The 25,217-nt window shown below is 36.4% G+C and overlaps 1 protein-coding gene across 1 annotated transcript in view; it reads right to left on the reverse strand.

The window, feature by feature from the left end:
- Positions 1-222: 222 nt before the first annotated feature.
- The window catches only part of LOC129756005 (uncharacterized), a 29,874-nt gene continuing 4,879 nt past the window's right edge, over positions 223-25,217 (reverse strand). The window contains exons 2-4 of the mRNA XM_055752756.1: positions 22,925-23,041; positions 1,849-1,931; positions 223-1,438 (exon numbers count right to left, since the gene is read on the reverse strand). Of these exons, the coding sequence (XP_055608731.1) occupies positions 1,348-1,438; positions 1,849-1,931; positions 22,925-23,041 (291 nt within the window). The 3' untranslated portion in view covers positions 223-1,347. The remainder of the gene's footprint in view (positions 1,439-1,848; positions 1,932-22,924; positions 23,042-25,217) is intronic.

Consider the following 25,217-nt stretch of genomic DNA (forward strand, 5'->3'; position numbering starts at 1 on the left):
TTTTATGATTATTTGACAGGGAGACTATAATAATTGTTTTTTAATGACTTGAGAGAGGAATTTTATACAAGTACAATTTGAATATGAAATAATGTATATGCTATCAAACCAAATCATTAAAAATTCCATCAATGTTACAAGGCAGCTAGTTGCAAATGATAATTTTTTGATTTTTTCTTCGTGGAGCTAAATTAAAAAATATATATAAATAGTTCGTTCTCATTTCTTTCTTTCAACAACAACACCGCTGCCTTAAACGAATTTATTTCAATTCAACTTGTGGCGTGTTTTTTTTTTCATGTGACTGGTAAGATTATTACATTTTGCTGCGTGTGTTTGTGTGAAGTATATATTTATAAGATTTGTTTCACTGAACTGTCCGAAAACAGGCATAGTTACACGTATGTACGTAACGTACATTATATGCAGTTATGCCCAAATCGTAACCGCATGCATAATAACTAGGTTAAAACTAGAATCTTTCTGTTAGCAACACGTTCGCAAACTGTTTGCAATCTTGCCGACTTGCATTGGTATTCCACTTACTATCTATCTAGAGATCACTAAACGGTACTATTCTACTGACTTAGTAGTAAAATATTCCATTTTTATAAACGGCTTGATAAGGTTGTATTTGTATTTCTTTTTAAAGTTTTTCATTTTCGTTTTAAAACATTTGAAGTAGAATTGCTTGGCTTTTAAGCGACTTTGATTTTGTTTTTCCTTTATATGTGTGATAAGTCCATTTTTTTTATAAGTGTATCAATTATATTATTTGTTGGGCATTGAACTAAGACTAAGGTTTAAAATGAATTCTTTGACAATAAAACAAAAGTTCAAGAGTTTGGCATTTTACTTCAAAACCTTGATATGATTGAGTTTTTTTTTAGGGAAAGCCTTGATTCGATTGTGATGAGTAAATAAAAAATGCATCTTTTGCTGTGCGCTCACCATAAAAGTCTTTCATATCCTTGCCATTACACGAGTCTTTTCGATGCTCTAGCCTTTTTGAAAAATCATTTAGTGTGTATAATGCACTAACCTATGGTTTGATAAAATTCTACATGGTGTGACACCTTAAATATCCTATATAAAATATTTGGTCTCTATTGAATGCAATGATTCGCATCCCGATGATGATGTTTCCTAGTATTTTTTTCCATTACATTTTTTTGGTCTTAGACAGGTCAAATGAAAATGTTGAAATATCTCGTTCGGTAATCACATAAAGTAACTCAATGTGGCTTGTTTTGCCCACTGAATGTAGAATTCGCTGCGAAGATCCCTGGCGGCCTAGGGACTTCGGATTGGGTTCTCATGTTTCCTGACATCTGGCCACGTGGCTCGTTAGGCCGTTTCCCAATCCCACGTGGGCTGCGTCCAAATGTAGCCCGTGTTGGTCATCGAACAGTACGCGTTATAGTACCGTCCAGGAGATCTGGATGGATGAAAGAGCAAAAAAAAAAAATAGTGAGAAAAGATGAAAAGTAAGAAGATGAGCGAAAATCTGGGCAGGTTTCGAGACCAGCAAAATATGATTAGATTTGTTATCTTTCCTTTTCTTGACTGACACTACACCTTGACCATCGATGAGGTGAGGTGAAAGAAATCTACCATAAGGCTGAGTCGAATCTTTGATAAGAATTTTACAAGTGGAACTATAGACTAAGAATACAAACTTTCGATTTGATAACTCAAAATTCAAAATTCTTGGAATTTCAACATACATATCTGGAAATTAAAAGATCTGGATAAAATCCAAATAAAATCAACACATCCTATTGTCTTGATTCTTTCTCCCAAATCGTTTTCCGGTTCGATTCATTGAAGAAAGGAGAAATATCTCACCTGCAGTAGGACCACTGAGGGCATCGGCACCGGAAGAGCTGCTGAAATTCCTCCTTGCACACCTCGTTCCACCAGCAGGTTCGCTGAAAGTAATTGGTTTTGGGTTAGTTGTGTGTTTGGATGTATCTGTACAATATGAACGAACAGCCCGTTTCCGGTGATTTGATGGGGGATAATAAAATCAAGACCACCGCCGCCGGCTCGCTCTTGAGCGGATATCGTTGATCGGGATCTTATTACGCGGTAAATTTCACACATAGACATAACATCCAGACAGGGAGAAGGGTTTGAAGTCTCCGATTTTTTTGAATTAATATATCGTTAAGACTTTATCTTGTTGAGAGCTTCGGTAGAAGTATGGAAAGTATCTTATAAATCTATTGTTTTGTTTGATTTTCCCTTTTAGAAATTCTTCTAAAATATGGGTTACTGAAGATAGAAAAAAAATTTAGCAGTAATTTTATCAAATTTTAACATTTTGCTATTCTGGACTCTTGGAATTGTTTTGCCGCATGTCAAGCCGCAGCCCGTGGTGTAGAGGATAGCCTTCAAGTCTTCTATGCCAGCGGGCATGAGAACGAATCCCGGTCACGGCATACAAAGTACACAGAGATGGGTTGGTAGTTTTAGCATTTGTAAGATGCTAGCCATCATATCCTCGAAAGATGTACGCTTAGAGTTAAGAAATGATTCGATTTTTTTTTTCAAATGCTATCCCAGAGAATACAAGACCTTTTAAAAACGTAAAAGAACTGAATATGAGTTCAATATACTGTCTTCAAAAAGCCATGTTGTCTGCGTAGAACATAGTTTCTGGTATCTTCAAATAAAAATTGTTAATTAACCACGTGCAAACATTGCGGAAGGAAAGAGTTTAGAAATTTCTCAAAAATGGAAGCTCTGTTTTGAGCTGCAAGGTGCAAAATTTAATTATGTTATTTTTTAATACCTTATTAACAACTAAAATTCTTTGATTTGAAAAACAGACCGTATAGATATTTTAAATGATCTTCATTTCATCATTGATTTGTGCTTTATCGAGTAATATTTTCCTAATGAATATTGGGAAGTATCAAGGAGATTTGAAACATAGACTACAAAATTCAAAAAATAAAAAAAAATTACATTTAAATTTTTTTAGAGAAATGAATCCAACTTAGATGAAATTTCAGGGACTAGATAAGAGAAAATCGATGTTGAAAAACATGCGAAAAAAAAATTCGCCTTGTCTCCCGGTGAGACTTGAACCCACATCTTGCGCCTCTCCGGGGCCCATGTTTTAACATTCTACTACAGGAGACCAACCTGGCGTATGAATATTATACTGGTTGAGTGTCGATGTCTTTCGGAATGAAGGGAATAGTTCTCCCATGTGATCATAATCATTTTTCTTGGTCTATTTCTATTCCCATCATTTCATCTTACGGTAGTTGGAATCAAGTTTTGGACATTTTTAAGTACGGCAAGATTTGCATTGCCTTCTCATATCCTGCACGGGTTGTCAGTTATGATGAGAAATGATGCGTTTGCCGTATTTGGATATCCAGCCAATTTCAGTGTTTGGCACCGCCTTATTTCTATTTTTAAATTGCGACCCAGAGATGGGTCTTGACTCAAACATTCAGTCAGCGAAACTTTTTTTGTAGAGAAATGAATCCAACTTAGATGAAATTTAAGGGACTAGATAAGAGAAAATCGATGTTGAAAAACATGCGAAAAAAATTCGCCTTGTCTCCCGGTGAGACTTGAACCCACATCTTGCGCCTCTCCGGGGCCCATGTATTAACATTCTACTACAGGATACTGATTTTTTTTTCGCATGTTTTTCAACATCGATTTTCTCTTATCTAGTCCCTGAAATTTCATCTAAGTTGGATTCATTTCTCTACAAAAAAAGTTTCGCTGACTGAATGTTTGAGTCAAGACCCATCTCTGGGTCGCAATTTAAAAAAATACATTTAAATTTCATAGAGATACAGATATAAAAGTTACAGAATTCAAAACTTGAAATCAGGTTATATGCAGAAGCTAAATTTAGTGTCTTAGTCATAATTTCAAATCAAGGTTTGAGAAACAAAATATTAATTAAATAAAAAAAGAGATTCAAAGTTACAATCAGAGCCAAAGCAGAAAATGGACCAAATGTTAAATTAAATTTTATATCCTTGAAACACAAAGAAAACCTTTTCATGAGGTGTTTATGGTTTACAAATTGTTATTCTTAATGTGACAAAAGTTTCATTCGATGCCCTCAAAGCCAAAGGGGTATAAGTGCAAAAATGATCGGTCGAAAATAAAAATCAGAATAGAGGTTAAATGTTTAAAACACAGAATCAGTTATTATCGAAAAAAGTCAGATAAAGAATCCAAATCCTAAGTTCTCAAAATTCAGAAAATTTATGAAACAGAACTTCAGTAACTGAAGAAACACCACAAGACTTGAAAAACTCAATGAATTTAATCTGGGAAAAGATAAGATAAAAATATAGAAATATTCATGTTTCTATGATAATTTGAAAATAATCATTTGGAAAATGATATGCTGTATTCAGCATCTTTACTCCTTCAGTAGATGATAAAATTTTGGTTAAATCAGTTGAAAATGTTTCAATACAAATTAACACTAATCACTAATCACTAATCAGGGCTTGTGATATAGCTCAGTTGGCAAGTCTGTTGTCTCCTGAGCCGATGTCCACGATTTCGAGCCCAAGAGTAAACATCGAACACAGTTGTACCGGATAAGTTTTTCAATAACGATGATAACGTTGATAAAGTCGCGAATGCCATAAAGATAGTAAAACGACTATAATCGAAACAAAAAAAAAACAAAAAAAAACTAATCACTAATCACTAATCGTACTTCCATAGCCAGAACTTATGTCTGAGTCCCAAAGAATAACAAATGTGTTATTATTCTTCTTGTCTTTGTTTATGTTTTCAATAATTTTAACATTGAAACATTAAAATGATCAAAAACACAAATTGGTTGGACCTACCATGGAGCAGAGAACGCAGAGTCATCCGGAACACAGGAACAGGAAGAAACGTGGACCACCAGTACCATACATTTCAAGTGGGCAGAGTATCGTTGGAAGCATGCTAAGAAAAATGCTCCTTGATGAAGAAACCCTGCGTTACCTAGAGTAATTTGGCCAATCACTTGGGTCATTCTGAGGGGCTGGAAATGATTTGAAGAATTTGCTGTAATAAATAAAATAACTTAAGAAATCTAAGCTTATTTTGTATTTCTTGAACTGTTTTGGATTTTAGTGTACAATCATTTCTGGTCATTGACCAAGGATAAAGCGCCTTTACTCGCTCTTGGAAAGAAAAAAGAACAAAAAAAATATAAAAAAAAAACAAAACCTTACGAGTCATGTTGATAACTCAAAAGGTTTTTAAACGACTTTGACCTAGATTCATAAACAATTGACTTATTACATTCCCTTCAACATATATTGAACATTGTAAAGGTTAATGGGTATAAAATATTATGTAAAATAAGTACAAAAGATGCAGGAATTAAACTTGGCTTTCATTTCTCCTGCTCGAGTTCATTCGAATCGCGCAGGGGGCCTCGACAAGGTGATGGTCTATTCTGCAAGATGTTCAACGTGGCGCTAGAAGGTGTTATTCGACGAGCGGTGGGCGAAATGCGAGGCACGATTTTCAACAGATGCAGTCAACTTATCTGCTTTGCCGATGACATTGATATAGTCGGCAGATCATCTGCGGCAGTGGAGGAGATCTATCGCAAACTGAAACGCGAAGCAGGAAGGATTGGATTGATGATTAATACGTCCAAGACGAAGTACATGCTGGCCTGCGGATTCGAGACCGACCGAACCCGCTTGTCCAGTAATAACAAGGTCACGATCGACGGTGACGAGCTGGAGATAGTCGAAGACTTTGTCTATCTCGGCTCACTGGTGACCGCAGACAATGACACCAGCCGTGAGATCCGGAGGCGAATTATCAACGGAAGTCGTGCCTACTATGGACTCCACAAGCAACTGCGGTCGAGAAGACTTAGCCCTCGCACGAAGTGTAACCTATATACGACGCTCATTAGACCGGTTGTTCTCTACGGGCACGAGACATGGATATTGCTCGAGGAGGACCTGCGTACACTCGGAGTATTCGAACGACGAGTGTTAAGAACCATCTTTGGCGGCGTACAGGAGAACGGAGTGTGGAGGCGAAGGATGAACCATGAGCTCGCGCGACTCTACGGCGAACCCAGTATCCAGAAGGTGGTAAAAGCTGGCCGGATACGCTGGGCAGGACATGTTGCGAGAATGCCGGACGACTGTCCTGCAAAACAGATGTTCGCTACGAATCCGGTAGGAACAAGACGAGCGGGGGCGCAACGAACGAGGTGGTTAGACCAAGTGGAGCGTGATCTGGCGAACGTGGGTTGCCCGAAGAATTGGAGAACGGTTGCCATGGACCGAGTGAATTTTAGGAATTATGTTCGTCAAGTTATGTCGTGAGACGGAATACTATGTAAATAAAATAAATAAATTCTCCTGCTCATGATGATCATCACATTTCCTCAGGTAGATTTAAGCAACCCAGTTGGTTGCACTTCCCCCAAAAAATTGAAAAGATCGCAGCAGTCACAAAATTTAACAGTTTGATCACAAGTTGTCAGTGGCAAAAAATATTTAGCTTCTTTTTCGCAAAATCTACTGAATGAGTTTCTACCTCAGATACCGCAAAAATTCACATTAAAATGTTATTGCAAATATCTAATTCATTCCAGAACATTTCTGAGCTCACATGCATAACAAATTTCTTCTGCGTTCTCCTTCAATCTGATAGTTAGTTCTCAAATACCACTGATGCTTGACTAGACTTCGAATTTTGTTCAACCAACATTGATTTCCAAGACGAGCAAGCAGTATATTTATTTGGTCTAGGAATTAAAAAAAAGTAAAAAAACAAAGGAGGTGTTTGAGTTTTTTTTTAAGAAAAGTTAACCGTCACCAAGTAATGAAAATGTCTGTAAAGCTAATTTCCTTTTAAAGTTGTTTATTTTTGTAACATATTTACGTCGTTTTAGATACCTATGGGCAAACAGCAGCAGCGGGCGTAAACTTCGGATTCCCGACCAGGTTCTCGAACCAATAAATAATATCGTGTAGGGTTTTGAATATTTACATTAAACATTCTAATGCTCGGACTTTTAACCAAACCTTTTTTTCCTTTCGGAGTCATGGTGTTTTACTTCCTCCAGCGGGTCTCGGCCATGAGACCAACAAAATCGATTAAAATATATGCGTTTTAATTAAATAAATGTATTTTATTTGGAAAACGATAATAACAATCGGTTTATCGTATTCAGGGGGAATAGCAATGACGGTTAAAAAAGCCATCCTTTTTTGATTATCGCTAGTTTAGTCATAGCCATGTTTGTGGCATCGCATAATCTGATGGTTGGCTTGATCGTATTTTCGGGTAAGAACCAAACAATCATATTTATGTTCAATTTATTAAATCTACCTGAAAGCACATTAAATTTTTTTAGTAAAAATCTTCAAAAACAATTTTCACTTGGCTTATTTTCCCAATAAATGGAATAATGCCAAAGTGACTCCAGTTTGAAACCTGGAAAAAGTGCTTCAGAGCCTTCAAGTTATCGACCAATTAGTTTAATTCCTTCTTTAAGTAAACTATTTGAGAAAGTTATTTTGAATAGAATGATGATTCACATGGCTAGTGAACGGTAGACAATGTGCAACTCGAGACCCCATACATCCAACCTTCGGGTAGTGGTCATATCACCTCTTGTCTGCAACTCCGATTCTCTACCTCCCCGTGGTGCTAGCTGGGGTGCGAGCAACCTTAGCGGAGATCGGGTACCCAACCCCGGTGGATGCTTTGGTCGCATGCAGACTGAGTCAGGGGGCTTCGTACGCGTCTGTTCTCCATGTCAGGGGTGGCGTGCGGAGTGCAACAACGTCCTGGTGGTGTTCGGGACCCAAAACAGCAACAACACGACGGTCCTCCTGCGAGATAGTGGGGTTAGCTGCGGGCCTTGCGAGCCCGTGACAACAAAAAACATAAGCGACGAACAACGATGATTCACATTAATCATAATTCTCTTTTCCCTGATAAACAATTTGGTTTTCGTCATGGACATTCTACTACTCATCAACTTTTGAGTGTAAATAATATGATTAACGCTATCAAATCTGAAGGTTGTTCAACTGGTGTTGCTCTTCTTAATATTGAAATAGCTTTTGACAGTTTTTGGCACAAAGGTTTAGTAGCTAAATTAGCTCGATTTGATTTTCCTGTATATCTCACCAAAATTATTCGAAATTATTTGACAAGCCGAACCTTACAAGTAAGCTATTACAATTCATGCTCTGAAAGGACACCCATTAGAGCTGGTGTCCCTCAGGGCAGTATACGTGGGCCAATTTTATACAATATTTTTACTTCTGATCTTCCTGATGTACCAGAAGGAAAAGGTAGAAGATTATTTGCCGATGATACTTTGCTTTCAGCCAAAGGTCGAAATTTACGTGTGGTACGCAGTAGATTGCAACAAAATTTAAATTCTTTTTTGAATTACTTGAAAATGTGGAAAATTTCTACTAACGCTTCCAAAACTAAACTTATTTTATTTGCCCATAAGCCAAGAGCTCAATTTTTTTAAACCTAATGAAAATCATTCCATAACTTTTAATGGGGTTTCATTAGAATGGTCTGATCACGTGAAGTACTTGGGACTCACACTTGATCGGAATCTTACTTTTGAAAATCACATTGAAGATATTCAATCAAAATGTAATAAATACACTAAATCTCTTTATTCTCTCATCAACAGGAAATCCAGGTTGTGTCTGCGAAATAAGATGCTTATCTACAAACAGGTGTTTCGACCAGCGATAATGTATGCAGTTCCGATTTGGTCTAGCTGCTGCGCGACGAGGAAGAAAGCCATTCAGAGGATTCAGAACAAGGTTCTGAAAATGATTTTGCGGCTTCCACCTTGGCACAGCACCGAAGATCTTCATCGGACTGCGGGCATTGAATCGATCGAAGAGATGGCCAAGAAAATCATCTCCAACTTCAGAGGCAAATCGATGCAGTCTTCCATCGCAGAGATTCGTTCTCTTTATAATTAGTTTAATTTTAGGATAGTTTTTAGTTTTAAGTTTAAAATATTTTTGTCATTACAGATGTTCTCCTACATAAAATACTTGATTGCGCTAAGCAAATTTAAGTCGAATAAATAAATTTTAGTGATTAGTAAACTATAGGGCTCTGATATATCTATAGTTTTTCCTGCGTGTATGTAAGAGAAAAACTATTCTAGATACTATTTCACGGGGGCCCTTTAAGTTATTATATTTCAAGTTTTAATAACGATTTTCTAGTTTTGATTTCTGAAGTAGTATGATTAGAATAATGTTAAAACTTTTTTCCCCTCACCGCCCTCCCCTTAATCCGGCCTTTTACAGCAACAAAATAATAAGAATATTTAATTTTCTTCATAAATTGGAAGTGAACATGTAGACTATTCAAAAATTGTATAATTTATGAAAATCGGTTGAGTCGTTTTGAAGATACAGCCAAAATAGTATTCCGGGTCTATATGACCCAAACCGGCTAATTGTCTTTTTTTTAACCGTAAAGGAAGGTTATGAAGGAAGCGTCTTTTAAATCGCTTGATTTTAACAAATTGATAGTTTGATAACTAAGTTGCCAAGCTGATTGGTTTTACTCTGTAAGGTTTTCTATGTTCACCACGACCTACGGACTTTTTTCCATTATATCTTTTGGAAGAGTTTTTTTTTCGAAATGAACTGGAAATTTGTTTATGTTATTTTGTATAGAGTTATGCTTTGTCATTTATGTAACCGTTGTCTTTTTTTCCAAAAGTAAGGATTTTTTAGGGATATTAGATCCGGAAGAAAATAAAGAAATTTTGTAACGTTACTGATTTTCATCATCAATATATTAAAAGAAATTTTGTAATGTTACAAATGATGTGAAATCGTTGCTCATTGTTGTTGATTCCACTATTATTAATTTTTTCTTTCATCGTTACTAATTTGTAGAAATTATTTTTATTCAAACTGTGTTTGTGAATGAAACATTGTCATCCAATAACAGTCTCAGGAGAGTCATGAGCCAAATACAAGAAGTGGTATGAAAATGCTCAAAGAGCAGCTTTATAGTGTTTTTTGGTATGCCCTTATGAGTTTCTGATATTGGAAGTCAGGCCTTCCGAAGGTTGCCTGTTCTCAATTTTTTTATAGCGGTTCGAGCTGCCACATGTTACAGGAACTCATTTATGTTCAACACAGTAACATTGTAAACATTGGTTTGTTTTGATCTAAGTCTTTTCTTTTGAAATGTAACCTAAACAGAGATATTACATCTGGCGACACTGTCCAACTGTAGTGTTTTATTAAAAAAAGGTTTACCGGTTAAAAAAAACTACAAAAAGAGTAACACAACAAACAATTGAGGAAAGTTTATAAATAGCTCTTGGCATTATGATTTTGCTGTCACTTTTTCATTGAATTTATATGAAAATATTTGTCAAAGTTTATGCTAACCTTATATCCCTGTATTTTTTTTTCACATGAGTGTCAAAATGATTTTAAGTTTTCCACAAAGCTTTTCATCACATTAAAAACTTCACGTCATAAAGTTTGTATTGTTCCACAGTGCTGCCAGAACTTATCACTACATTTTTTTTTTGAAAATATTCGCTTTTTCCATAGACAGTTCCATATAAATTTAAAGGTCTTTGAGGATCGCCTTATAGTTATACGAATGAGCTAAAATTTTGCCCGTTTTATTTTATTATTAAATGGATGGGTGAGAGCTAGGTTTCAATGAAGTTAGGAAATAAGGACCACCGCAATACACATCTACAAAGCTTGATCAGAAAGTAACTTCCGATGAATCAAAAAGTGGCTCCAGAGAGCTCCCGACTGTAGTTAGAACATTTCTCCATCGAACATCATCCTCAGAAAACAGGTAGGTTAATACTGGCACGTTATCCAAACATGCGCCAGAGAACGTTTAAAACTGATACCAGCTAGCGAAAATGTATTCTTAGTATGTTTTGCCTAATTTTTACGGGAAAATAATAAACTCGAAATAAATGAAAAAAATATTTTTGTGATAATGGCATACATGGTGTACAATCGGTCTTGAGTCGGTTAAAGGTTGATTGTATGTTGTAAAAAAAAGGTTTAATTTTCTTTTTTCATCTTTATTTAGTTTTGAATAATTTACGCAAAAAAAAGAAATGACAGAATGTTTAATTATTTTTATCTATAAACTTTATTTCATATGAAATTGGTTTTTATGGAATATGTAAATGGTGGCTCCGGAGATTTTTCCACTTCCACTATCAGACACGTGAACACGCCGCTAAAACCACCAATTTGAATCAATTATAAATACTTTTTAGGAGGTTTTGAAACGGGTTAATAAGTAAGAGCGATTTCTTTCAAAAGACACGGACACAGCCGGTTCAACCACCCTACATAATGCATCTCTATAAAACCAACGAAAGAAGATGATAAAAGTAAAATTAAAAATTTTTTGAAGCATTTTTTGTCAGGGAGATAAAGTCGCACTTTTTTTTAGCAAAGCCGTTTGTGAGTATTTTGTAACCATGAGCTCGTAAACGAGTCGAAACACACCAAAGCACTTTCATCGGACATAATCTGTACGAGCCAAACACAACAAGCAGCAAAGGAAAATATTGGAAAACAGTCTACGAAGCGGAAATTGCAACAAAATTATTATTTGCCTTTGTGTGAAAAAGGCAAATAAGTCCCCAAAGGGTACCGGAGATCCCCGGGTAATGGGGAAAGTTTAGAGTGGGGACTGTGCGAGTAATAGGAAATTTTAGCATCCAAACATCCGAGAGCAACACTGATAAGATGCTGGTAAACATCTGAAATCCATTGGAGCTAGAACCCAAGCCAAAGCGACGGCAAAGGCATTTCCACTCCAGGGCAAATAGAAAACGGAAAATCAATTTCACCCCTGTTAATTGCGCTCGAATGGTTGGGAAAGTGAAAAGTTTTCCACATAATTTTGGTGCTGCAATCATCAGACTTTGGATGAGCTTTGGAGTTGATTTGGTGTTTTGAGAATCATGTGGAACACAGTTTGAACTTTGTGTGTTGAGGAATGCAATAACGGATAGGTCATGACAAAGTTTATTCCAATAAAACATTTTCAAACAGTGGTCTATTGTTAAATTTTCCGATTATTTTTTTTTTTATATTCCTGGAAATATTTATCTCGATTCACAGTTTCCAGGAATATTTTTTTTACATTTACCGTAACATAATTTACATATATCTTTCATTGAATTCAAATTCACCTTTGGAATTCCAATGAAATTTCACCAATGGCTTTGCCGAGAGACTGGATTTGTTGTTTCAGTTGAAACATCAATAAATCTTAAGCATGTTTTTGTGGTCTACCGAAAAGTAATACAAAGACCGAATTCAACGGTAAAAAGCCACCCCCACAGTTGCCACACCCCCTCATCAATCGTTGGCAAGTTTATCAAAAGCAACAGAGCGTCAGGCGAGATATTTAAAACCATCAAGGGAAGCAACTGGCAAGAGGGGAAAAAATGCGAAACGTGTGGCTTTTGTAATAAATGAAATTCATATTTCAGCTTCAACAAACGGTTCCCGAAACCAGAAGTTGTTGGCGCTGATCATAAAAGCGAAAATTATCCCCAGCGGGAGTTCTAAAAGTGCCGGGAATGCCGAAGAGTTTCACACTTCAGGAGGGCGAGAAAAAAAAATAGGCCAATAGGAAAATGCCATGGGCGTCAGTATGTGAAAAATTAACTCGAAAAATTGTTAAAAAGTACAAATTTTGGGATTTTTTTAAATTTTTTAAATTAAGTTTTTAAATAAAATTACGAATTTTTCATTTGGCAATTTTATTTCAGTTTGTGATCTTACTCATAAAATTGTTTTTCTCGAATAGATCAAATATAAAACTTTTACATTATTATTCTTGCAATTGTATACAACTAATTCGAATACTATCACATATTTTTTCTAGATCAATATTTTTTCATTTCCCGTAACGCCAATGCGTTCTACCGGTACCAAAACCTTTGCGCGGAGGTGTGGGCAATTTTTAACGGTTGAAATTCCTGGCAGTCCATCCGGGTATGCGACAAGTGGTATGAGAGCTCGGCAAAAACGGATAATGCGACAGTTAATGTTGGAACGAATTTATTGAATCCGTTGTTGGATGTGTTTTCTTTCATGCTTTTCAAACATCATTGTGTGAGATTTAAAGGACATCTCAAGCTACTATAGGTGTATAAGTTGAGGGCGTTCTGGTCGCGCCGGAAATCAATGATGGATATTTATGGTAATTTTATGCCTTCCCATTTTGGGGATCCCATTTTAGGATTAGCTGTACTGGCCGTAATCGATTTAAGAAAACAAGTTAAACGATAGACTTTTTTATCCGTGAAGCTCAAGAAGGTCTTAAATATTTTTTTGGTGGTTTGCTCCAACATTAAAAATCAATATTTAAACTAAAAGCTTCATGCGGTTGCCTTCAACTGAATGTCAACTTTGCAAATATTGTTTTGCTTATTATAGGAATTTACTCTAAAGAATTTTTAATGGTAAATAACATCGATTTTAAATAAACAATTTTGCTTGTAAATATAATTGAATTTCCTACAATGCAAAAGTTAACTACTCAAACTCATCAGCATATACTTAACTTGTTTGTCAGCAAACCTTCAAAGGTACGGTGTTTGACAAAAATGTTCAGCTTCAGGGAATGAAAGAAAAATCTCTCAGTAGTATAATGCCGCCGCAAGACTGTCCCATGTAAAAAAAACCAACGAAACGAGAAAAACGACTTTAAAGATTTGTATAAACTTTTGTGGATTTCTCGATTGAAATTGTACCTTTTTTATTTCTTTCTTCATACATATATATTAAGATAATTGATGTAAAATATCGTTCATTGTTTTTTTGATTTGGAATATACTGATGCCAATGAGAAAATAATGTACCCACAATTCTTTCTCAATTCTTTTTATCCCGTCTATCTGCGCTATATTATTCACTTTACTGATTGTTTACTGATGGAAATAAGTCTGATGGATGTTGATGACGTATCACGTATCTAGATAAAGATAACGTAAGTTATTCATAAGAATTGAGTAGATTTCAAATAAAATAAATAACAACGTTCTACGAATTTAACAACCTGTATCTTCATCTTTTAGAATGCTTTTCGGTCGATGATCTTTATAGAAAGACTATAGATACAAATTAAATTAATGCAGAATCAGAAACAGCAAAACATGTTGACTGCAAATATATAATGAGAAAAATCGATTCATTATGACTTACGCGTGGGCTAACAGGCACGCGTATTTTAGTTCGTAGATTCTTTTAAAGACCAAGCAGCAAGTAACAGCATGACAAAAACTTTTAAAATATGTCTTTGTAGCTGACTATTTTCCAAGTTTTACAAAGAACAATTCAATAAGCTTCATACGAAATAAAAAAGAACAGTTTTGTGGAATTTACCCATTAGGCTAAACTTAGCTTGAGAAAACTTTTAAAATTGTAATTTTTGACTTTACTGTACAAATAATCTTTATTTTATCTAGTCTAACCTTCGTAATTTCAATGATTGCTTATTTTGTCGCACACATTGGATGAATATTTGTAAAATTGACGTTAATTAGAGGAGCAATTTTTAAACATTCTGTAAAAATAGACATATAGGACAGTAGACTGGCCCAACTTTGTATGGGATGATTTTTACAACATTTTTTTCAACGCAGCACCCCCTGGATTGGTGCATTTAGGTGAAAAAATGACTTTCTGAAAGTTTCAGGTCATTTGGAAGAAGCACGAGCTGGCGCAAAGGACTTGAAATTTGTATGGAGATTTTCGGCAATATGTATGAAAAATCGACATACTTTCACTCTTTGTGTTCTAAAATATGTTTCCAGTATGCAAGAAAGCTCAGAATTTCAGGAATTGTAGTTCAAACAATGACAAATAAGTTTGTAGAAGATTGTGACGCGATACGAGTTGACTGTGATGAGTAATCCGCAATCGAATGTGTGATTTTTTTCGCATTTCATTGATACATATTTCGTGAACGGTGTATGGGCTAATAATCGCACTAACTTGATCGCGTCGTCGCACAATGCAGCAGTTCATAGTTTTTTAAATCTTTTTTCAACTTTTTGCGAAGATATTTGTTATAAAATAAGCTACTACTTTGCCGAAGACACAAACTTTCTATCTGTAATTCTCATTGTGTGACAATGCGATCAAGTTGATACTAATAGTCCACCTATACACCGTTCACGATATATCGATGAAATGCGAAAAAATCACCCATTCAATTGCGGATAACTCATCACAGTCAACTCTTATCGCGTCACAATCTTCAACAAACTTGTTTGTCATTATTTGAACTACAATTCCTGAAATTCTGAGCTTTCTTGCATACTGGAAACATATTTTAGAACACAAAGAGTGAAAGTATGTCGATTTTTCATACATTTTGCCGAAAATCTCCATACAAATTTCAATTCCTTTGCGCCAGCTCGTGCTTCTTCCAAATGACCTGAAACTTTCAGAAAGTCATTTTTCACCTAAATGCACCAACCTAGGGGGTGCCGTGTGGAATATAAAGATTTTTTTTTTGCTATGGGCCAGTCTAATAGAACAGCTTTGCGGGTACCTATATTTCACATGAGACCGATGAAATAGCCGTGGGCTGTATATTTGCTCGACTTTGGGGTTCGTTCGAAAAGTCCGAAAACACAATTGACGGATGTTAATTGGAGGGAAATTTTACTTATAGCAAGGCTCTTAGTTGTTCTCTGTTTACAGTTTTATTTAAACTATTTACACTTAAACTTAATTGGAGGAATCAAAACTTAAAGGAGGAAGGAAAACTTAACTTGGAAGGAACTAACTTCAACTAGTAGAAAGGAATCTTAAGTAGGAATTCTTATCACCTCAAAAAGCCACATCTTAACTGGCCGGGAACTTGAATGGATCTGAATGGAATGACGAACACTCCGATAACTTGGATGATCGATTCACTCACACGCACACGCACATCTGCGTGGACAGCGGAAATTTCCAAAGCTTGCTGTCTAAAACGGGCCATAGACTACATAGCCTTTGCACAAACGCTATGAAATTCGATGACATTCTGTCGCTGTGAATACGATTTTCATCGTGTATGGCACTGTTTGAATGAGCGCGCAAACGGTTTGAGTAAAATCGGTCCGGATCGAAATTTTGTGTACAAACAACCCTCTGTGGCATGATGTATGGTGCTGTTTATACAAAATAACGTAGCGTAGAAGATTGCAGGTGAAATAATTTGCTTGTAGACAGCCAATTTATTTATCCCTGAGAGGTGGGATTTGCGATTTATCAGCGGGTATAAACACCTTATTTACGAATGACACTTTGTCAACGTTATTTCGATATGTGATCTAAAGAGCAGTTTTTCGCCAAACATTAGTCCTAAGTAAACGACCCCAGCGGACCATTGGGCCCTTGTGCCGTCCATTATTACCGTACAGTTGGATGGAGGTTTAAGTTTTGGGGATTGTTTGTGGAGAAACATAATTGCTTGAGTCTTTTTGCATTGATTTGGCATTGATTCTGATTTTCCATGTTTTGGCATAGTTTGCAAAGGTGTTTAAGGATCGTTGTAGTTTGTTTGTGATTTCATCGGGCTTTCTTCCCTTAACGGTAATCGCGGTGTCGTCCGCATAAAGGTAAAACATGCAAATAAGGCCCAACAAGATACCTTGCGGAACACCTGCCGAGATGGAGATGATGTCTAATAAGCAACTATTCAACGACACCCTAAACGACCTATGCTGAAGATAGTTTCGGGTGATTTTGATGAGATATACAGGGAAATTGAGTGACCCTAGACTTAGATACACTTTTGTTCCTTCTGATGTTGTTTATCACCCGAACTAGTTGGTGTGCGGTTGAATGCCTTTTCCTGAAACTAAATTGATCAGGAAGGATAATGTTGTGTTCCTCCACAAACTTAAGAAACCGTTTTAGTATAAGTTTCTCAAAAAGTTTGCTCAGCGCTCAAAGGAGACTTATTGATCTGTAGCTTGAAGGCAATGTGGGATCCAGGTTTTATGGATGGGGATGATTTTGGCTATTTTCCAGCTAATCGGGAAGTAGTGAAGCTCCAGGCATTTATTAAGAATATTACTGAGTAGTTGGTATACTTTGTTGCTGAGCTTTTTAAGAATTAGGTTAAAGATACCATCAAACCCAGGAGCCTTCATATTTTTGGAAAACTTCAGCGCTGAGCAAATCTAGTCAGCCGAGAGTTTGTCTGATAAAGAGACGACACAAGGGAAAGAATCTAAATTGTGGATGCATTGCGCAACCTGAGATTCTAGCCGGCTTTGGACGTTTGAGCCAAGCAAATGCGATGTAAGAGATAAAAGTGGGCTCGTCTGGGAACTGCACCGTGTACAGTCCGTGCTGGGAGTGGTCGAACAGCAGTCGCCCGTTTTGGTTTTGCTGGTAGTTGCGCCATGCTTCGTGACGAGCGTTCAGATCGCCACCCACGACGAAACGGGAGCTGTTGCGAGTGATGGCCGTCAAGTCTCGCTTGAATTGGGCTGCTAAGTCGTTGCTGGCTGTACACTGACGGGGGCAGTACACAACGATGACTCCGAGGGACTCTATAACCAGTAGAGCGGAAGTGTGGCAGGATAAGGTACCGGATACCCTTTCTTACGATGATCGCAACACCACCCCTCCCCCCCTGGAGCTGGTGCGATCAAGTCGGATGATGTTGTGTTCTGGCAACCAGAAGCTGGCGTCTGACTTCAGGTGGGTTTCCGTCAAAAGGCCCACATCGATGTTATGCTTACGAAGAAAATCGGCAAGCTCGATGGTTTTCGCTCTAATAGAGCGAGCGTTCCAAGTAAAGATGGTTAGTGGTTTAGACGTCATATTGGATGATAAATTTTCCGAGCACTTGGATCTTTATTAATTTATTTATTTTATTTATTTATACTTGCAATTCAAGATACAATCTTATTAGACATTGCAATCGGCTTGTACTGGAGTGTGCAAAAAAATTTTTTTAATTACAGTACAGCAACTTAACTACTTACGTCTTATCCTAACCTAACCTGGCCAAACATTCTCTCTTAAACAAAACAATGTTATGATTCATTTTGATTTCATCGGGTAGGGGGAAGAGTTCCTTAATGCGCATGTTATGTAATATGCGCATACAGCCGATTGACGATATGGCTAGAGATTCATCATATCTAATCAGTGCAGTTTGAGGGTAATACGCTTTCAACACATGGAAAAAATAAATTGTTATATAATGTCGAAAAAATTTAAAAATTAAAACAAGATTTATGTCAGTTTTGTTATAATATATTATACTTTAATTATTGTGCGTACAGGTTCTGTGAACACAAATTTTAGTGGTTTTTCTTTCTTATTCATCTGGAAATCGGAAATTCAACAAATTGAAGCTTTTGGCAAAGTTGTAAATGATAAGATATTGGAATAAGAGACATGTTCTGTATGCCCATATCAAGGCAGGTTAAATGTCTATATCAAGAAAAATAGATTAGTCTTATAAATTTTTTACTTTCTATCATTTGAACATTAAATCTACGCTCAAATCACGATCTAACAGCGAAAAAAGAAGAACTTCCTACTGATCCAATAAAAATACAATATGAACAAAATATAACCCTGAAATATGGCCATATGGCATACTTAACTATGTTTTCTGCAAAAAAACTAATGATGTAATAAATTTCACCAAAATTTCAGCCTTCACGTATGCTTAACATCCGTTTCTACCATTCTCAATTAAATAATTTCAAAATATTGCAATTGTAAATGAAATATAGCTTAAAACATAAATATGCGCATTTAGCCTGCCGGTTTCGGAAATCGGTTTTTTTGACTTCTTTTATTATAAAATTATTTTCACAAAAACTGTAAGAGATTTCAACAGAAAAATTTCACATACGTATAGAAAACAGATGTTCGCTCATGTGCATATAGTTTTTAGACTCCTATCTATTGCAATATGGAAGAAAATGAGTGCTTTTCTTAATATGCGCATATAGCCCGCCTCTCCCCTATCTGGTTCCAGTAGACAACGCCTCGTACGAATAGTGTGCCATTGTAGTGAGAGGTAAGATTTCTCGGGATAACCATTTTTCGTACTCGATTACTCCTTAGTGGTATAAACTTTTCATAAAGGTAGAATGGGGTTCTTGTTGTGTAGATTTTCTGGATCAGGATGTTAGAACGGTGCTTGAAGAAATCGTAGAATGAACAGCCCATGAAACTCCGATGGTGTATGCTGACTCTCGCATAACGGTCCAGTTTGTTAATCCATCTGATGCAATTGTTGATTGTTACGCGTAATCTATCCATAGCAGCAGCAGAAGCATTTAATAAAACTCAGAGCCAAAAGTAAGGTGAGGAAAAATGAGGGTTTTGGCTATTTTCAGTATAAAATGTGGTGGAGCATGCTTGCTGTCAGTTTCAAACGACGGAGTACATCGTAGATTTTACCACATTGTGCATTTACTTGATGGTCCCACTCTAGATTACTTTGGAAAATTATACCAAGATTTGACACTTTTTCAACATATGAAACATCAGCCGATCCAAGGGTTATAACCGGGAGGTCTGGAATAGCTCGATTACGAGAAATAAACATCGCGTTGGATTTTGCAGCGTTGATTGGAAGCATATTTGTGTCGGACCAAGCTTGAATGTGCGCCAAATCATCGTTCAGCAGTCGTGCCATTTCCTTAAGTAAGCTGGTAGAGCTGCTCGAGTTTGCTTCGACAATTGCGTAGGGCACTAGTCATGTTGACAAAGATTTTCATCAGTTCGTTCGCAGAGAACAGATCGGATTGATTGTTTGATGGAGCTGCTTGCCATTGGAATCCAGGGCGGGATGATTAAGGACCAACGGGAGGTTGGGCAGATGGCTTGGGGACCGGACCACGCGTTGGCAGAGCAGGAAAATTCACGTCATTGAACGCCGGGGGAGCTCGAATCCTGTTTCCTGGCTGGTGGTTGGTTGATGCATTCTTTCGGATCTGTTTGTATTCCTCGCGTTTTGGGCATTGGCGGTCCGAACCCTGATGAGCCCCTCCGCAGTTAACACACTTGAATTCAGCTGCTTCCGCCACAGGGCAGGTGGATGTTGAGTGTTTTAGGGCACAGATACTGCATCTAGGTGCGATGAAACAGTTTCGGGTGCCATGACCAAAACTTAAACACCGCTGGCACTGGGTGACATCACGTTGCCCACCACGGTACGGTTCCCACCGGACGATGATCGAAAAAAGCGATCGGACAGCTTGTAGAGCGTTCAGCGTAACTGTCCCTTTCTGAAAATGTACCAGAAAGAGACAATCCGGATGTTTTCGGGAACTTTCATTCTTCTGTGTTATACGAAAGATTCCGGTGGGAACCAGCTTGAAGCGATTCTTGATTTTAGCCGCAATCTCCTCGGTGTCGATGAACACCTTGAACGGTTTTTCGCCGGGGATGTCATGGGTAAAGAACTCCATTTTGGAATCCTTCCAGAAACTTTGTGACCCGGTCAAATTCACCCTTGACATGTAGCAGAACTTTGATGCCAATTGACGTGAGTTTGTATGCAGCTTGGGCGTGGACGGTGGCTAGCAAATAAACCAGTTTGTTAAGTGCAACATCCTTCACTTCCAGTGGCGGGAGTTTCACTTTGATTTCAGGTTGGTTGATTGATGCGGTTGGGTTTCCGTCAGGCTTGGTCGCTGAGGAACGGGAATGGGCCACGCTGGGAGTAAAATGAGATGCACTGGTCTCACTAGCAGATTCCATACTCTCGGATCCACGCGATGAGCGGTCGCTTCTCGAGCGAGCATGGCTTGGAGGACGCTTCCGTTTCGAGAGGCACAGTCCGACGATTGCTTGCCACCATCGGCATCAGCCGCTTTCTTCCTTTTGGAGTTATTAGTTTTCTTCTCTTTGCCCATCTGGGCGACGGTAGGGAAACACAACTTATGCCACTTGAAGCACAAAAAGCACGACTAAACTAGTCTGCTCAACGGTCGAGCACAGAATGGAAAGCCGGCAGGCTTTCCCGGCCTTTTTTATACACTCATTTGAATGCATGGCATTGAATGGACGAAAAAACTCACAGAAGAGCAGGCGATGATCGGTGATGCTTTTCATTGTTGGTGGCGCAATTGCAGCGGTGTCATATATACAGATTTTTCTGTATTATGTAGATTTTTCAACGCCAATACAGCTAAGATACAGATACAGATTTTTAAACATTATACAGATTTATTCACATTTTTTATTTATAAATTCAAAATCAATTGTTAATGAACCAGTTTCAATAGGCTAGCTGAGTTAAATCCTTTTAAACTTTTATCTGTGTAACCGCCAATATTGTTTCCCTTGCACAACCCTTACCCTTTGTTTACACTTGCCCTGGTGTACCTGTTTTTTTTTGGTTTTTGAAAATAATTTATCCATATCTTTTACCTTAAAAAAACAGTGAGCATAACTTTAAAAATATATGGTTTCTTAACGATGAATGATAGCCCCCCAAGTAGAGCACTCAAATTTGTATAATTCAATTCATATGAAATCTCTTTTCCTTAAGTTTTTAATCTAGAGAGTATGAAATAGTATCAGAAACGACAATTTAAGTCGTTTACAATGGTGTTGCGGATCGCAATACCAACTGTATAGTGAAAAGATCGTATAATATGTCGTCTGAAGTCATTTTAAATCGGATGTGATAAAAAGTCCGCCAATTTTGTAAATTTTGAAATGATATTGCTCTCGCGCGGGCTTCAATTGAAAAAATCATCCTAATGTTCCCTCTGCATCCAGCAGGGCATCCAAAAGGCAAAAAACAGTTGGGAATTGAGGAATATTGACCAATCAGAGAATTAGAAAATATTGTCGCTGGCAACGATTGTATGTATATTGCCTCCACTTTGGTAGATAAATGCTGTTTTTTCAACTTTCATACGATCTTTCTAAAATATATATGGGACGTATCTCAAAACAGAATAAGAATGTAGCTACAAAAATGTTAGCTGGGAATTAGGATTGTAACTTTATGAAAGTTCTTAAAAAGAAAATAGATTGAGAATTTATAGAAAATTCAAATTATAGATTTAAATAAGTTTATGACGTTAGGTTTTCAATTAAAATCTCATTAAAAAAAATCAGATTATAACTGATCAAAGCAGATATCTGATTGTCTGAATTAGAGAAAAGGACACTTCATAATTTAAAAAATTGAAAATTCTTATACGATATGTAGTTCTTTTTTTTAGGTCAGCCCACTTTTTGAAATAATTCATAAATACAGGTAACATTTCTTGAAATTTTATAACGATATTTCATTTAGATAACAAAAACGATTTACATTTATGGTTCATGCACTCATTTGAAATTAACTCATTATAAAAATTTTATAACCAGAACTTGAAATTAGACATACATTTCGACAATCACTGAAGCTTATAAGACTTTTCAAAATAATTTTATCTCAATGTGTCGTGTTTTATTTTGGTTACCTCACAGAGAAAGAATAAAGACAAAACCATGCGTCGACTTTGTCGCTTGTGTTAAGACTATATCAAAGATTATTCGATTTACTAATAATAGACAACACACAATTTGAAAAAAAAAAAAGTATTCATAGCAAATAGATTACTTAATAGTCACTGACATTATAACCACCTACAATAATGATTCGGATCGTCCAAAAGTACCCTCAAAGGGTTACCATTACTTTCGTCGTTCTAATCAATCTCAGCTTTTAGTTTCGCATTTGTTCTATCTGGCATTAATTAGGCTGCCATCAATTCCCGCTGACGTCATTGACGTTGTTCATGTTTCCGGAGCCGAGTCGAGCGATGGCGATGGGGGTTGGTGGTCGAAAGATGAGATGAAAAAACACATTCCTGGTATACGTAAAGTAGGTTTGGTATACTCACCTCTGTCAGGTACCCGCGAACGCTCTGGTCCGAATAGCTCCGCTTGACGATCCGGCAGTGGGCAGAAGTCAGAAAGGACGACGATATTGCGCCAAACACCGCGAAGGCAACCCACACCTGTTGGGCCGGGGGAAAGAAGGGACAGACGGATCGAAAGTGAAATGAGTTAGTCCAATCGAGCTCCGGTTGAGTTCAGCTCGTTTTCGGCTCTAAGTCGTGGGGTGGGGTTGATGTTTGCTTTGGGTGGGGAAAATTGGTGGTAAGGGTGAAGGAGTGAGGGGGGATGATAATGTTGTCGCTCAGCATCCCCAGTAGCAACATTTTCCGGACGGGGATTGCGAGCCTGATCGAAAGCTCTTCGACGATTGCTGGAGAGGAAGGGGGGATGATGATAAGTAGGGTGTGTCAATTTCACACTGGTTTCGAATTTCAAAACTCCTATAGTCGAATAAGTTTCCATGTTTATCAAAATCAAATTGTGTTTTTTTCTATTATTAAAATGAGATTAAAGTACATATGTTTCAATTGAAGTTTTGCATGGAGAAACGGACTATTTTTCTTAGAAAAAAAAATGCTTTTTCGCTTTTCTTGCAAACTTCATTTGCATGCAATGCAAATGAAATATCAATATGTGAAGGAAAATGGAAAATTCTCTTACTGCAACAAAGAAAGAAAAAGTTATTTGTTCATAAACAGAGATACGGACTGCTAAAAGAGAAATCGATGAAAAATACGCATTATTTCCGGAAAATCGCGTAAAAAAGACCTTTCTGATTCCAGGACGGTAGATACAAGTCCGCAATAGATAAGACGTAAAAAGCTTAAGGAAACTAACATAATGAGCAAAAACCTTGTGAGGGCACACGCAAATAGAATTACCAAGATGGTGAATTCTGGAATCTTCAAAATTATGTAAAAAGTTGAAAATTGCACGAAACTCCCACAATCGAATGAAAGCATTGTAAGAGCTAATATTGAGTATAATTAAAAAAAGATAAAACAAGACAAAATTAAATAAAATCAAACGGGACGAGATAAAACCAGGTTAAAAATAAAAAACAAAAAAAAAGTTTAATAGAAAGTAGATAAAACAAGATTGAACAAAATTAAACAAGCTAAAACAAAACAAAAAAGACAAAGCTACTTCGAATAAGATAAAATTAGGCATTACTGCACTAAACGTAAAAGGATAAAACAATATAAAAAACAGATTAAGAAATATGAAACAAGAAGGAGCATAGTTAAATAAGGTAAAAGAAAATAAAAGTAAATATAATTTGGTAAATAAAGACAATCCAAGATAAAAGAAGATCAAATATGTATGCTTAAAAAAGTTCAAAACTGGACAAAACGAAACAAAATAAAATTAAACAAAATGAAAAACGATAGAAAAATTAAAAACAATACAAAATAATATAAAACTAGAAAAAGCGTAACAGAACTACACGAACCAAAATAAAACAAAACATAAACCATGCCTAAACCAAACAAAACAAAAACCAGATTAAACAAAAAAAAAATACAAGTTTCAATACAAAACAAGAATCAAAACAATCGAAAAATTCCCTTTAATTCAACCACGGTAAAAGACAAGTTTAGATACCTGTATTTCGATAGCAACTTACTATCATCACTGAAGAAGAATTAAAGGGGATCTTTCGATTGCTTTGATTCAGTTGAACTGTTCAACCAAGTAGGCTCACAACACATATTAGAGGGAAGGTTCAATAATAATAAAAAACCAAAAAAAACTAGATTGTCAAAATCAATCATGTTGAAACAATACAAAACAGGTTGAAACAAGTTAAAACAAATCTTTAAACATGAAACAATACAAAGCAAGACTACACAAAAAATATAAAAAAGACCAAAAAATCAGAACAAAATAAATTAAGAAAACACTAGATAAAAAAGTTAAGACAAGATAAAACTAAATTAGGTAAAAAATGAAATCAATCCATGATGAGGGTTTCCGTTATTTTTCAAAATTTTTTGAATAAATTCTCTTTGTTGTTTTATAAACATGTCTTGTAATGTCGTTTTATGTCTTCTAATATTGACTCATTTCCCTATTCGATTTCTTTTTTGCTTTATTATCTATGTAATAATTTTGTTTCTATTCTCTTTTTTTGATATGATTTTGTGTTGTATAATCATATATTATCATGTTTCATCTAGTATTGTTTCGTATTATGTTGTTCACTTTGTTTATGATTGTTTATTCTCGTTTTTCTCTGTTTCATATTATGTCTAATTTTTATGATGTTACATATTGTTTATCGTTAAAAATCAA

The sequence above is a fragment of the Uranotaenia lowii genome, chromosome 3, assembly GCF_029784155.1.
Source record: "Uranotaenia lowii strain MFRU-FL chromosome 3, ASM2978415v1, whole genome shotgun sequence".
Classification (NCBI taxonomy): Eukaryota; Metazoa; Arthropoda; class Insecta; order Diptera; family Culicidae; genus Uranotaenia; species Uranotaenia lowii.